We start from the raw sequence: 14,659 nt of genomic DNA on the forward strand, positions 1-14,659 counted from the left end.
TGGCCACAGTTCCTTTTTTCAAGTTTTTTGGCATGAAGCCTTGAAGGTAGGCCAGCGGGAAGGTCGGGTTGCCGTTGACGTTAGTGGAGGGTGGGGTGGCCATAGGCCATTGGGATGGTTATCGGCAACCAGGTGGTGGACTAGAGCCCAGTAGTAGCAAGAGTACAATACAGACTGTACTAGTAACCCGCGGGGTTATGTATAATCTTTCTTTATTTCAGGATTCAGTATCCATGTACTCTTGCTAGTACATGTAGATAGTACCCAGTGGGGAAAACATGATACTGGTCTCAGTGGTATGTACAGTCATGTACATCGAACAAGCTACAGCACACGGGGTGGATCACAGCCAGTTGTTCCGGACTAGCTACCAGAACTTCCGATAGTCTGGAGGTGCCTTGGACGAGGTTTGTGCTCCGGGAGGTCTACAGAAGAGACACACAGAGAGATCAGCTTCTACACAGTAACAGGCAGGGTGTTCCAGGGCGTGATGGCGAAGAAGGGGAAGCATAACAGGAGGTCACCAGTGGCTGTAGCTGTCGGAGGGAATGTCCAGACTACTGAAGCTGGAAGCCATGGTGCCGCGGCACCTGAAGTAATTGTTGTGTGCGCAGGGCAATTACGACTACGCCCGGTGAATGATGACCGCATAACACAAGGCGGAGGGCACACTGCATTGAAAATAGTGCTCCTGACTAGCGCAACTTTTGAACCATGCAGAGAACGGTGGGTAGGGTCCCGGTTTGCGACCACATGAACGGTATCTTTTCAAGTTCAAGAGTCTAGACTGAGCAGTTTATAGGAAACAGTTCATTGGTTTTCCTGGTAGCTCTCTTGCCCTTCTCAATCTCTGGACAGCTATAATTATCTCGCCGACTTGAATTCTCACTTGACTGACTCACGACTGCCATTCAGAGCACACGAGAAGTCCATCGAACCATCCACTGCGAGCTCCCATGTAATAATAATCTAGGGAGCAACACACTCTTCCCCTACTATCGCCGAAGTCGCACCAACCTCTTTTTTTTAGAAAGGAAAAGGACATATGGATACGAGTTAAGAGTAACTCTCCATCACTGTAACTGGATACTATATACAGTCAGAAAGTGCAATAACTAGGCACAAAACTGACAGAGTACTGAGACATTCGACGTCCTGACACCTAGCTTCAACACATCTCCGTAGCGCTAACCGCCAGCCTTCCAACTACTTGGAAGGTTCAAGGTTATGGAAAGACCACAGAGGTCTTTCCATAACCTTGAACCTTCCAAGTGTTCAACCTAGCCAATTAACCGAGCCCAATGGCCCGGACAGGCCGTGTGTAGAGTTTACTCTTCTGAAGATCAACAATACAGTCATGTTGAAAACAGGACTGTACAGTCATAATGATTATGTGTGTTCTGTACTACATGACTGTAGGCTTGTGACTGCCCATGGCTAGTGACAAGACTTAGTACTACCGGCAGTAGGTCACCGTCTAGTGTCACCACGAAGCTCTCGATCGAGAGTATTCAACTAACTACCACTAACAGTTCTGTAATAGTATACATAGTATACATGTAAGTAACATTAAATTTTGTTTCCAAGCGAGATTTGGTAGGTCTACGAGCTCTGGTCGCAGGCTCGCAATTATTTCGCCTCGGTCTTCCCTGCTGATATCCTGCTTCATGACAGTAATCTGGCCCATACATGAGTCGAGCCATTTCGAGATTTCACTGAATCCAGAGTCCAAAGTACTGGTCTCCCCTCCCTCGTTGGTAGACAACCCCGGTCGGGGGATTCTAGGGACCTTTCGCACCGAGTCCGAGGTTTGTCTTGTAACCGATGTCGTACTAAACTAAAGAGGGTAGACCAAGATTATACTCTTGGGTAGACCTGTAAGTGTAATCATGGTAATCCTGACAGGAGCTAGCGAGTCACTAGTAGTAGTAGTACTAGTAGTCCATCGGCCAAGTCTCAAAATCGAAAGTGGTGATGCACTGAGCTTCCAACTAAACGCGACCATACCCAGCACGTAGAGAATATATCAGTGAACACTATTCCGTTTGTTGGACGTGCCGAATTCAGTCCAGGGCGTCGATACGAAGCGTTCTTCGTCGCCGAGTTTTTTACTGTGCGCTCCATTTGAGAGTGCGCAGAGTTCTGATCGAGAGTTTTTTGAGCAGATTTTCAAATTTTTGAGGCTGTCAGCTGACAGCTGTCAACCCTAAATGGCACTTAGTATGTGACAGGCAATAGGTTTTGGTGCCTCCGTATGCCTTCTAATAAGTAAGTTCTATCTTCCTTCGTTTCACTTCGCTGCTTCGCCCACCACCTCAGGAGATGACAGCGTACCTGCACTAGTCAGCTCTCGCTAACCCTGTCTCTCTTTCTCCGTCTTAGCGCTCGTCATTCGTGTCCTTCTGCTGGGGCGAGCTTGATACTGTTGTGTCGTAGTTTTTAGGCAATAGTGGCTGTTGTTCGCGTGACGATCAGGATTTATGGAGAAAGACGACGACTCGCCAAGTTCCCATGCAGCCACAGACGGCGTAGCAATTCTTACCGCCAACCCTTCGAGCAACGGAACCGGCCTGAGTTGGAAATCGTGTCTGTGTAATTGTGCCACGATACGGATGAAACACACAGGCTCACATGTGACGAGATGAAGATAATCTCAACAGGCTGACGGAAACAGGCTCACGGGAACGCTGCAGTTATGGTCGGAGACGCGTAGTTATTTAGTCACTGGTAAATGTTGCATCGAGTGCTGTGTGCTCTAACACAATGGTAAAAATCATGAAAAAGCGAAAATAATGCAATGGTGGGGCTGAGTGGTGTTCTGTGGAGGAGACGTCGCTGTCTCAGTATTCAACGCCGGACCCTGTATTTTCAAGTCTGTGGTCATGCTCGATCATAAGTTCCTGTATGGCTCCAGTGCCTTCTCAGCATTGTTGGCGGGTAAGCACCTGGATCGTGTCCAAGTACTGCGGCTCTGGTGGCTTGAGGGATGTACGGGTACTCGCCGTGCACCCCTGCCGGCAATCTGCTAGTGAAGCTTGGTACCTACTGTGTCCGGGAGATTTTCATCCAAAAGCTGATCTTCCTAGGCTGAAGCTTTTTTTTTTTTTTTTTTTTTTTTTTTTTACGAGAAACCACGAACCTCGAGAACAGAATACTGCATAGTAGAGGTGGTTGCAGACGCAACTGTGGTGGTGAAAACTGGAGCATCTCCGCCGACCTGCTTTAACAATGCTATTCTCTCCACCCTTGACCAACATGCACCCATCACCACCCGCCGCCGTGCAGACCGGCGTCCATGTCCCTGGCTGACTCGCGAGCTGGTTGAGTGTGTCCGGAACCGAAACAGACTGCACCGCCGTCTAATGCAAGATAGAGCAAACGAGGCACTCCAGCAGGAGCACCGAGCTGCACGTGCCAAGGCCAGAAAGCTAGATAGACAGTTGAAGAATGCTTACTTTATGGATCAATGCTATACGTCTGATCAGAGGAAACTTTGGTCCGTGATGAACACTGTCACCGGACGAAAGAAGACCCGCCGAGTACCCCAGGTATCAGCTGACCAGCTGGGCGACTTCTTTGCAGATGTTGTTCATGACCCCAGTCGACCTACGCACCTACAGATGCCAGTTGGCCCTACGAAATCTGATGCCCTTACAGCCTTCCAACCTGTGTCGTTGTATGATGTCGCTAAGCGTTTGCAATGTGTGGATCCACATAAAGCTACCGGAAGTGATGGAATCCCAGGTATTGTGTTGAAACGTTGCTCGGACACCCTCTCCCCATACCTGATGAAGATCGTCAACTTATCTCTTGCGTCTGGTATAGTGCCATCAACTTTCAAACATTCTCTTATCAGCCCATTGTATAAGAATGGCGACCCACTGTCAGCTCGTAACTATCGGCCCGTCTCGCTACTGCCTATTGTTTCTCGCATACTGGAACACTTTGTCAAGAAACAGCTGACAACTTTCCTAGATGATCACTCCTTGTTACCTTCAAGTCAATTTGCATACCGAAGAAATCACTCAACAGAAGATGCTCTTATCCTTGCCTCCAACCGCTGGAAATTGGCCAAATCGGAACGAAAACACACCGGGGTAGTAATGGTAGATCTATCGAAGGCATTTGATAGAGTCCAGCATGCCAGGCTTGTGCAAGTGCTGTTTGACCTTGGCATTTGTGACACACCACTGGAATGGTTCCTCAGTTATCTCTCGGAGCGGCAGCAGTGTGTACGGGTGGAACACTCAGTTTCGCAATATGTTGGATGCTCCCGAGGAGTGCCTCAAGGCAGCGTTCTGGGCCCTCTTCTTTTTGTACTGTACACCAGTGATATGTCGTCAGTTCTACCAGGTAGTGTATGCCACCAGGAATTCGCTGATGATGTGGCTCTGGACTACTCCGACTATCAGCCTGATTTAGTGTGCTCTGTTCTCTCTAACGCTGTAACACGACTCGCTGAGTACTTGGACAACATTGGTCTGCTATTAAATGCCAGTAAAACCCAAGTTATGTTTGTGAGACCCCGTGGTTGTCTGGACGGACCATCTGAAGTGAAGTGTGGTACCACAGTGCTTGATGTTACTCCAGTCACGAAGTATCTCGGTGTCATGCTTGATGACCAACTGTCCTGGAAGCCCCAAGTGGACTTTATTGCCAGCAAGACTGCTACTACAATCGGGCAGCTCTGGCGCCATGGACGGTGCCTTTCACTCAATGCCCGCCGGGCCTGGTACATGAGTATGATCCAGTCTGTGCTCTGCTATGCCTCAAACTGTTTCTTTCCCGCTCTATCCAAACTGCTGCTGCATCGACTGCTACGCATTGCTAAGTCTGGCATACGAGCCATCTTCCAACTCCCCAGAAGGACCCCCACTGCTCCCCTATTTGCCAGACTATCAATGCCTCAGCTCCACCAGCTGTACGTGCAACGTCTGCTTCTCTTCGTCTTCCGCTGCCTTCATGGCAGAGCCAGCTCACTGTTCCAATCCTACTACTCCCTCATTGCCACGGATGTGGACAGAAGTTGTGTCACGCGTGGTCAGGTCAGCCAGCTGCTCAGAGTGCCGTTCCTACCTGGTCCCTCAGGCCGTAGCTCAATCGCCTTCGTTGGCAGTACCACATGGAACTCTCTCCCTGCTGATATTCGCGCTTGCGACGTACGCCACACGTTTCAAGCATTGCTGTCTGGCCATGATCTTATCTCCCTCCTCAACTAGCTCTCCGATGTTGTGCCTACTATGTCTTCTTCACAGACTCTGCCTGAACAAATGCTCATCAATTATGTTCTTGTCCTCTATCCTAGTCCAAATTCTGCCTTGCCCATGCATGACTCTCATGAAATGCCCGTACTAAATAGTCTATAGAACAATAATATTGGATATCATACTTCTCTCATCAACTATGATAATACCCATTTCATACCCCCCCCCCCCTTCATAAAATTAATACCTACTGTTTTCTTTCCTTTCATTTCATCTTCTTTTCCGTTCCTTTCTTCTTCATACAAATTTTAAACATTTTCATCATATTGTGAGAGCCGTGGGCCAATAGCCCCGGTGAGAAGGCAGTCTTGCCTGTTCATATGGTGAAGTAAAATAAAGAAACAACAACAACAACCTGAGGTCTCGGCTTCAGCGACACTTCAGAGCACCAAAAACTGGGGAGGAGTAGGCACAGGGGGAGGGGAGGGGGGGGGGTACATTTATATAGAGGAAGGAAAAACGGAAAGATGATACATGTGATAGAGGAAGAAAATAAAAAATAAAAATAAAAAATAAATAAAATAATAAAAAATAAAAAAAATAAAAAGGGGGGAGCCAGGGTGCAAGCAGAGAGGGTGTTCAGGGAGTGTTCAGAGGGCATCTGTGGCTGAACGCCAGTCTCGGCTGCGGAGCGACTTGTACTTGTAGGCGCCTTCCTTGAATGCCTGCATTCCCTTCTGCGTGGGAAGGTTGCGTAGCAGGGCAGATGGGAGACGATTCCAGTCTTGGATCGTGGCATGGGGGAATGATCGGAGAGCACTATTACGGGCTCCGGCGGGCAGTGTCGGTGCTAGTTGGTGCTGGTGCTGGTTCTTTTGCTGGTGGCGAGTGGAGCGCCGGTGCTGGTTTGCAACTGCCCTCGGTGGTGTCATGGTGGTCAGGATTTGGGGACCGTCGATCCAATGCAGCTTGTACAGGAATGTGAGTGCTGCGACTTGACGCCGAACAGTGAGGCTTGGGAGGTATGACCCTGGGCCGATGAGCTTTAGGGCTCTGTGCTGTACCCGGTCCAGCTGGTTCAGGGTAGACTGGGACGCACCCAACCATGAAAGCGGGCAGTACTCAAGTACTGGGCGGACGAAGCCGCGATACACTGCATACTTGGCCTTGCTGTCGAGAATGGGCAGGGCCTTCCTCATGAAGCCAAGACGTTGGTGACCACGGACTGCAACCTGTCGAATGTGGGAGCGAAAGGAGAGGCTCCGATCAAAGAGCACTCCGAGCAACTTCAGCTCCTCCACTTCCTCTATGGCCACCCCATTGAAAGTGGCTGGAGGAATCGGCCAGGGTTGACGGTGATGCGAAATTGTCAAGACTTGCGACTTTGTCGGCTCGAATGCGATCTTCCAGCTCTGGCCCCAAGCTGCTGCTACTCCTGTGCTAGCCCTCAACCACTGGCGCTCCTACTCGGCTCCAGTGTGGGCCATTAACCACCCTGCCCGATTTCGCACTGTTGCTATTCCACACCGTCAGCATTTAACTCTGAGGTCAGACCTTGATCCCTCCCACCATATGCTATCTGTCTGTCTGCCTCTCTCTCTCTCACACACAGATGTGCGCGCATCCACACAAACACACATGCACACACACACATGCACACACATGCACACACACAGTGACACAAACATACACATAGCCAACTTCTCTGTGTTTGGTGATCATCATCTGTTTTCTGATGTGCAAGCTCACCTCTGATGCCGATTACTTCCTTGCTTAGACCCGGTCTGCTATTAGACCAGTTTGCTCTCCCTTCACTCGCTTGTAAATCCTACTTGGAGCAGTAAGGTTGTGTCACTGCTCCTACTGATGTCATTGTTGTGAAAGCAATATCATCGCCATTGGTGGTAATTTTCCACCGTGCATGAATCATTAACAATCATCATCTATGTGTCACGGCCTAACCATCCTCGTAACTCCCCTCATTGTGACTAGTGCTGTACCGTTGAAACCTACTTTGCTTCAGTGTATATTCGCTAAAGCTCTTGTTTTGTTGCATAGTGATCTGACGCAGTGTGCTATAGCCTATCGGGTAATATGGATAAGATTAGTACAGCCGGCATCGCCTATCGAGTGACCAGGTACGTGTATAAGGATTAGGGCTGAAACGATCGTGGATTTTCAAGTATCGATTACTCTTTAGCTTAACGATCGAGTACTCGATTATAATCGTTAGCAAATAGAGTCATAATTCTGTGCAAACATTACTGTTTCCACAAACTATGCCTTCATAATACCAACAAATCTGCATTAGTGAAAGGGTAGCTCCGAAACATGGCAGTTTTGAAGTCAATTTAACCTCAGAACATGAACCGTACCCCTGGCAACTGCATACTCCCAGCGGAAACTGATTCAAACCTCACAAAACGAGGGTTTACAGTACTTTCTTGACACAAATTTAAAAAACGCAAAATAATCGTAATCGGTAATCTAAACAATTGCTCGATCGTTAGAGTTATCAAACGAGTACTCGATTATTCGGTATAATCATTTCAGCCCTAATAAGGATACTAGTACCGTAAAATCCCGCCAGAGCGCCCCGTCTCTCCCATCCGCCCCTCCCTGACTTCTTGTCAGGGACGTGATTGATTGTATCTTCGTATGACTCTGTCGCAGTCTGTGATGCCGTACTGTACTGCAGACGAGTGCTCAACCCCCTTGGAAATGTACGCAACAGTGCCCACCCTCTTGACCAGGGATCGCACAAACCCTGCGTTTTGTCGGGTCTGTACGACTCCTGGCTCTTGACCTTTGGTCGGTGTATGAGATGCACGAACAGTTTTCGTAGGGAGTACTTTTTCATGTAGCACTGGATGCGGCAAGTAGGACTCGCCCATCCGCCCCTCCCCACCTGAAGCGTCAAGGAGGTAGGGGCGCTCTGGCGGGATTTTACGGTACATGTATACCGGCTTAATGATATCGGAACACAAAATAATAGCACTATATGTGCAATATTCCTTTCTAAGCTCACGCTGTGCGGTGCAGATAGGTCATGTGTCGTTGCCAACTTGCCGCATGTGCATGTGCAGCAGGAAGGCACCACATGTCGACTACTACTTATACAGTACAGCATTGTGTGCTTACATGCATCTACGGCCTTGTGGATGCAATTGAGTCTCACATACATGTACATGAAATATTGCGTGTAGTGCGGCATCAGTTAACATACAGTGGCTAAATATTTTTCTCGCAATGACCGTATTCACCACAAGCCTTGTGTGTTTATGTCCAGAGCCAACTCAAGTCCTGTATTATTTATGACCATGACAACAAGACTTCCGGGCTGAAATTCTTCTATGACATGCATGAACACTTGCCTTACAATTGTTCGTGATTGTACGAAGTACATATTCGCTGTTGCATCAATTTTGCACCATTTACATTGTAGTGCCACTAGTGGTATCACCTGCATGCGTATTGAGTCAAACAAGGTTACCTCTGTATAATTATGCTTATCGTGGCTATCAAGAGCTTCGATGCAAATTCTCAGCTGACGAATGGTGTCCAGCTTGTGTTCAGCTCAGCTGGCACTCACAACTCATAATAATTGCGTTCTAGACGCCAGATGAGATGTTTCAGCTTCAATGTAGACACAACGTCCGTGTTCAAGAAAGCCGTCACTTCATCTTCTGTCCATCCTCAATAGCACGTTCAAGCAAATACGTCTGAAGCACAGTAGCGACAACCCGACAGCGGCGACACGCCGTCTTCTCCGAATGAGCTTCTACCGTTCTAATTCAGATTCTCCCAAAAATGTCAAAATAAATAATAGATTTCCACCAAGCTCGCTAAAATCTTGCGAACCGTCAACATGCAGGCATTTCAAGTGTTCGAGCGTGCGTAGATTCTGCTCAGCGGCTCAAGAACATTGGCCAAGCGAAAAAAAGTCGATGAGAAAGATGTAATGGTGGACGAAATTACGAAAATCGGAAGAAGGTATTCGACCCAGTTCGACTATCCTGGACTGGATTGGCAACGTCCAACAATCGGATTCGTATTCTATGGGGTCTCATGAGCTACAAAGGGCGTTTAGTTGGAGCTTCAGTGCATCACCTTCGCCGAAAGAGGCCCTTTCTGAGATTTGGCCGATGGACTATTAGTAGTAGATCTACTAGTAGTAGTAGATTTACTAGTAGTAGTCTGACAGCAGTCGGTAAGCAGCGTCGTTCTCACTTCCTCCGGCTTCCGACTACAAAATTAATGATGTCTTTCTGCCAATTCAGGTTTGTTTGCCGGTCTTCGCAGCACCATTCACCAATGTGATAAAATTAGTTCTACGTGTATGATGTAGGTCAGGAAAGAGAAGAGAGAGAGGATGGTGCTCCTTGCCGCTTCTTATCCATCCCTCTGGGCTATGGTCCTTGGTTACTATCTAGTCATCCAAATCATCTCACAGCCTGTTGCTGTGGCTGGACGACAGTTTCACAAGCTGCAACCATTCCAGCGGCCATTCAATGGCGTAGCGGAAGAAGAAATTGATTTGTTCGGACAAGATAAGCGGAGAAAGCCAGTCACCCACACCCACGACAGTGATGATATGTCACTGAGCAGCGTGAGCGAGGCGGACCGCCGGATGGTGGAAGAGCGCTTTCCGCCACAACCAAAAGTGGGTGTTCATCCACGCGTGCACACTAGTCCAGATGAGTTACCGGCGTTGAGGCAGCACTTGTCCACGACCAAAATGGGTAAGGTGGCGTTCAAATCGCTAATGGACGCACTGGCCAGAAGGATCAGCAAGTCTCCTCTCGATGCCCTCTGGAAGGAATTGATCGCTGGGAACAGCACAGACGCCATTGAGAATTACCTGATCGCTGGACTGGGTGCCGGCTGGGCGAATGTTCTATCTCAGACTGTTGGCTCAGCAGCTTTCATTCATTGTGCAATCACCCAGAACAGCAGTCTGTGTAGCGATGCAGGCAAGGTCTTGACAAGCATATCGAAGATTTACGAGCGCAACCTGGACAAGGTGAATCCAACAGCTGATTATCAGAACAGTATAATGCAGACGGTGCATGGGGAACGATGGATTTGGACTAGCATACGACTATACCTATAACACAATGGCTGAGGCAAGTCGCACACAGGTGCGTACCACCATCGTCAAGGCAACGGCCGGTAAGAAGACGTGCGGTGTGAACAAGAAGCCGTACACGTGCAACGGGAATTGGAACACGTTCCACCTGACACTGTGTACAATGGCATTAGCAATAGAGGGAGAGGAGGGGTGAGTTGCTCGACAACACTATTATCCATGACTATCATACATACCGTACATGTACAGCACTTGCTTCATTGGTCTCCTTCTTCCCGAGTTAAATATTGAAAGTAGTACAATGTGGAGATTCTCCGCTATTCGTTAAATATTTTTTAGACAAATAGCTGAGAATCTCCACAATGTACTACATGACATAAAAATGCACAACACAATTACCCTATGGAGTATGTGCCCCATAGGCCATAGAGCATTGGCTGTTGGTGTATTTGTGCATGCCTTTGTGCTGTGTTGTCCAGGTATGATCCAGAGATACTGAACCAGTCAATCACAGTCATGAAGAACTTCCTGGACTATGGACTGCATGCTAGCGGTGCCCCGTTTGAGCCATTCGGCAAGGGAGCAGTGCAATCACAGCATATGCATGCCATGGCTAAGAGAGGTGCCGTCGAGTCAACGGTCCTGCACCCAAACTACCTGGCATGCGTACGCAACTACTACCTACACGCTATGCAGCCATTTGGCTATGGGTATGCGTGGTTTGAGGAGTGGGGAGGAACTGGCTCAGCTGGCCGCATTATGGATGTGATCGTGGCCAAGTATGCTCTGCCGGACGACAAAACTATTGACTTTGTGTGGCGCAACAGCATCAGGGACAGCTACTATGACACAATATTCCCAACGGACGAGGCTTGGTCGGCGTTCTACGGCGTCATGGACTGGTACTCGGCAATCGTGCTATCTCAAGACTGGACCGGCGCACTGGACTGGGATACGGCGGTGGCAGATCTCAATGCTCCACTGGCGTACTTCTGCTCAGAGCGTGGTGTCATGATGGCACACTCACACTGGGCGAAAAATGCCACATGGCTAGAGTTCAACATACGATCAGACTATTGGTCCGGCGGGCATGATCATCCCGACCGCGGACACTTCAATTTTGCCATTCATGGCCGGATGTGGGGCATATACCCGACGATAGCGGGTCAGAGTACGACTCCGCCGTTCCTGGATGGAGATGGAGCACAATCTCGACACAAGAGCGTTCTGCTTGTTGATGGTCTTGGGCACGGAGGTGTTGTGGCACCACCTGGCAAAGCAGAGAAGTACATTGACAGTGAAGTGGCTACATTCGCCGTTGCCAATCTTACCTATGCGTACACATACTCCTGGTTTCTGGACAACTGGAAGGATGCCGAAGGCCACGTTGTGTGTTCGCACTATATCCCGGCCGAACCCGAGACCAACACGGTCAATGAATTTCAGTTGAACAAGGGCAACGATACCTGGCTAACTACTCCAATTTGGCAGCTCGCGGATGGCATCAGGCCTCTGTTTGATGGTGATCTTCCGCAGAATATGTGCCGCACTCTGTACAATCCTATGAAGTTGTTCTACTACAGAACCGTGAGCTGGTCTGGTGCCAAGCCAATGCTCCAAAGGCAATGCTGTAGCGGAACGCAATGACTACGCACTGATCATGGATGATACAGTGGCAGAGAAGGCAGCAGCGGTGAACGTCACCAAGGGTGGCCATGCTCAACTGCCCGTATACGAATGGGTGATGCAGGTATGTGTGCTTGTGTGCGTGTGAATGCGCATGTGTGCGTGCGTGGGTGTTAAAAAGCAGAACTATTTTAAACCAGTAATGGCGCAACAAATAGTGCAATAGTACATGTACATGCCTCCTCAGTCAGTGAGGGAGACCATTGAATACATTTTCAGTGTAAATGGTCGTTGAGATTTTTTAACCAGCTGGGTGTGTGGTTAACAATAGGAACATTTTGCCTCTTTCTGATTTCGTCTTTATTCTTGCTATGCTGTATGCCTATAACCTATGGCGTTTCTAAACTACAGTAGCTGCTGGGTTATTTTACCAAGTACAACTGTGTGACCGATTGATGAGCACGCAATCACGGCTTTGATAACTTACTAGTATTGCCGTTGACATTGGTGAAGTCAGAAGCATTGCTGGTAGCATGCGGATGACGTCGGCAATGGCAGCTAGTAGTGCACGATCAGTGCCTCTTGTGCATACTCCAAAGTACGCCACAAGTCTATTCAACATACTGTGCACCTTATCAGACTGGAAGGAATGGGGAATATCCGTGTGGTTTATGTCCATTCAAATGAAAAAGTCTTATTTTAAAAACTCAGTGGATCCCATCCATCTTGTTTCCGTGTTGCTTGTGTCCGATTATTCACACACAACCGATCAGACTGACATGGACGTGGTCATGGCAGCCTACAACGGAACGGACATCATTCTAAAGAGTAGCAACGCAAGTGATCCATCCCGACTACTGGTACGTGCTGTGGATATGGCACCCACTGCCGATGACCAGAAGGCCACAGTGACAGCAATGTCATTGCAGGTAGGTCATGAAACGTAAAACGTCTCGTTGTTTTGAGATCATCATGCCGGCTGTAACGATCCCCGTCCGATGGTGGCTTGGGGGATGGAGTACTCCATTCACGGATCAAAAACAAAACAAGATGATTTTAATAGAGTGTCACGGTTGTAAGACTGAGGTCGCTGTCGCGTTTCAGTAAAAAGCACATGCACCTGATCCACGCCTTGACCTACCGGCGCGGTATGCACCAAGTTTTTATGTTTGCTGGGCGGCAATGCATGCATGGACGCGAGTCATGCAAGCATGAGGTGACAATCTAGGGACACTAATACACCGCATCACTGGCCTATATGGACTACTTGTACTATGTAGCAATATAATATTATGCTAATCATTAATTAAACCTTACGAACTATATTCATCAGGTTGAGGGAATCGGAAAAAAGGGAAAGTCTGAAGTAAAATTGACTGCCACCACCAGGACTCGAATCAGGGACCCTCGTATATGGCCAGCGATGCTCTACCATTGTACGCTATAGTTGTGTATGTAGTCGTCATCAAACCTTACAAACACGTGCATTTCTGTACTACCATTCACGACGCATAACTTTCTGCGTGTGCATGTTGTTCCAGACATTCAACCAGTGGACTCGCTCTGGATTTGGCATGAGCAATGATGCACGTCATGAAGGATTGGAGAATGAAGGTGGCCTTGGCAAGCGTTTGGTGATTGCGACGCGCGCAGTGAACCCACTTTTCAAGATACTGCTCTACCCGTACATGTTTGGACAGAGCCTTCCCATCACAAACCTAGAGAGGGTGAATAGCTCCACTGCCAAGCTTACAATCTCAACTTGTGGTGGGGAGCAAGTTGATACATTTGACTTGAGTACGGACGGCACCACAGGCCGCACTGGATTCACAATGGCACGGAATGGAAAGCATGTCATCGATGTATAGGGGAATGATTACAGAAAACCTCGTTGTGAATAACGACCTCGGACACTTTTCTCATCCACAATCGAGGGTCGTTATTCCCAAGCTAGGTTGACTATACATGTATATTATTAATAATGCTATACAATGCTTATGGCTTTACTGGCCTGGCTGCTGCTGGGAATTAGAAAGCATCTAAGAGACATGTGCGGTCCTTCCAGGAACATGACACATTCTACCAGTACCTCTTTCTCATTGCAAACCATGATTTCAGTCTCTTCTCGTCACCCTACACGTACTCGACTATCTATAAAGTACTAGCAATTGTTTCTAAATCACATACATGTAGTGCTACCACGATGCAGCAACTTGTACACCCGATGCACCTGCTTCCCGTTGATCTTTCCCTAAATCACGGGAAGTCCCGGGCTACGAGTGCTGCAATTGTTCACTATCGTAATATCCTATTTCTGCATGCCGCAGTGCCGGCATGAAGGTATGCCGTCGAGGTCTTACGATAGCACTGTCTGTGTACGGTTTAGGTGGAGTGTAGAGATGCTGGTACGTGACGTAACGTTAGTTGAACGCACAAGCTGGACCATTGCCGCATCTACATGTGAACAAGACTCTCCAGACCAGAGTAATGAAAAACAAATAAACATTAGAATCACACACACACACACACACACACACACACACACACACACACTTCCGGAGACTTGACAAGTACGTGTAAAACTGCACGCTTTTCATTTCAACTGCAGAGCAGATGACAGTACACCAGTCAGTGATTCGGGCGATGTAAGCCAAGAAGATAAGACACAAATCCATGATACTATACGCATATTTTCTTCTATTTCTGTTCGTACTTGTAGTAAAGAATCAACACGGATCTC

General features: G+C 48.2%; 1 protein-coding gene across 2 annotated transcripts; it reads left to right on the top strand.

Annotated features, from left to right (window-relative positions):
• The first annotated feature begins 9,479 nt into the window (after nt 1-9,479).
• Nucleotides 9,480-14,376, top strand: LOC135822262 (uncharacterized). Of its 2 annotated transcripts, none has more exons than XM_065334989.1 (4): nt 9,480-10,485; nt 10,773-12,043; nt 12,693-12,848; nt 13,461-14,376. In XM_065334989.1, exons 1-2 carry the CDS (start codon nt 10,274-10,276, stop codon nt 11,938-11,940), a joined length of 1,380 nt encoding a protein of 459 aa, XP_065191061.1. In that variant the 5' UTR covers nt 9,480-10,273; the 3' UTR covers nt 11,941-12,043; nt 12,693-12,848; nt 13,461-14,376. The 2 variants fall into 2 exon arrangements, with proteins under 2 accessions (XP_065191061.1, XP_065191062.1); XM_065334990.1 differs by having other exon boundaries at nt 9,480-10,376.
• The last annotated feature ends 283 nt before the right edge of the window (nt 14,377-14,659 follow it).

Source organism: Sycon ciliatum, chromosome 8 (assembly GCF_964019385.1).
Source record: "Sycon ciliatum chromosome 8, ocSycCili1.1, whole genome shotgun sequence".
NCBI lineage: Eukaryota > Metazoa > Porifera > Calcarea > Leucosolenida > Sycettidae > Sycon > Sycon ciliatum.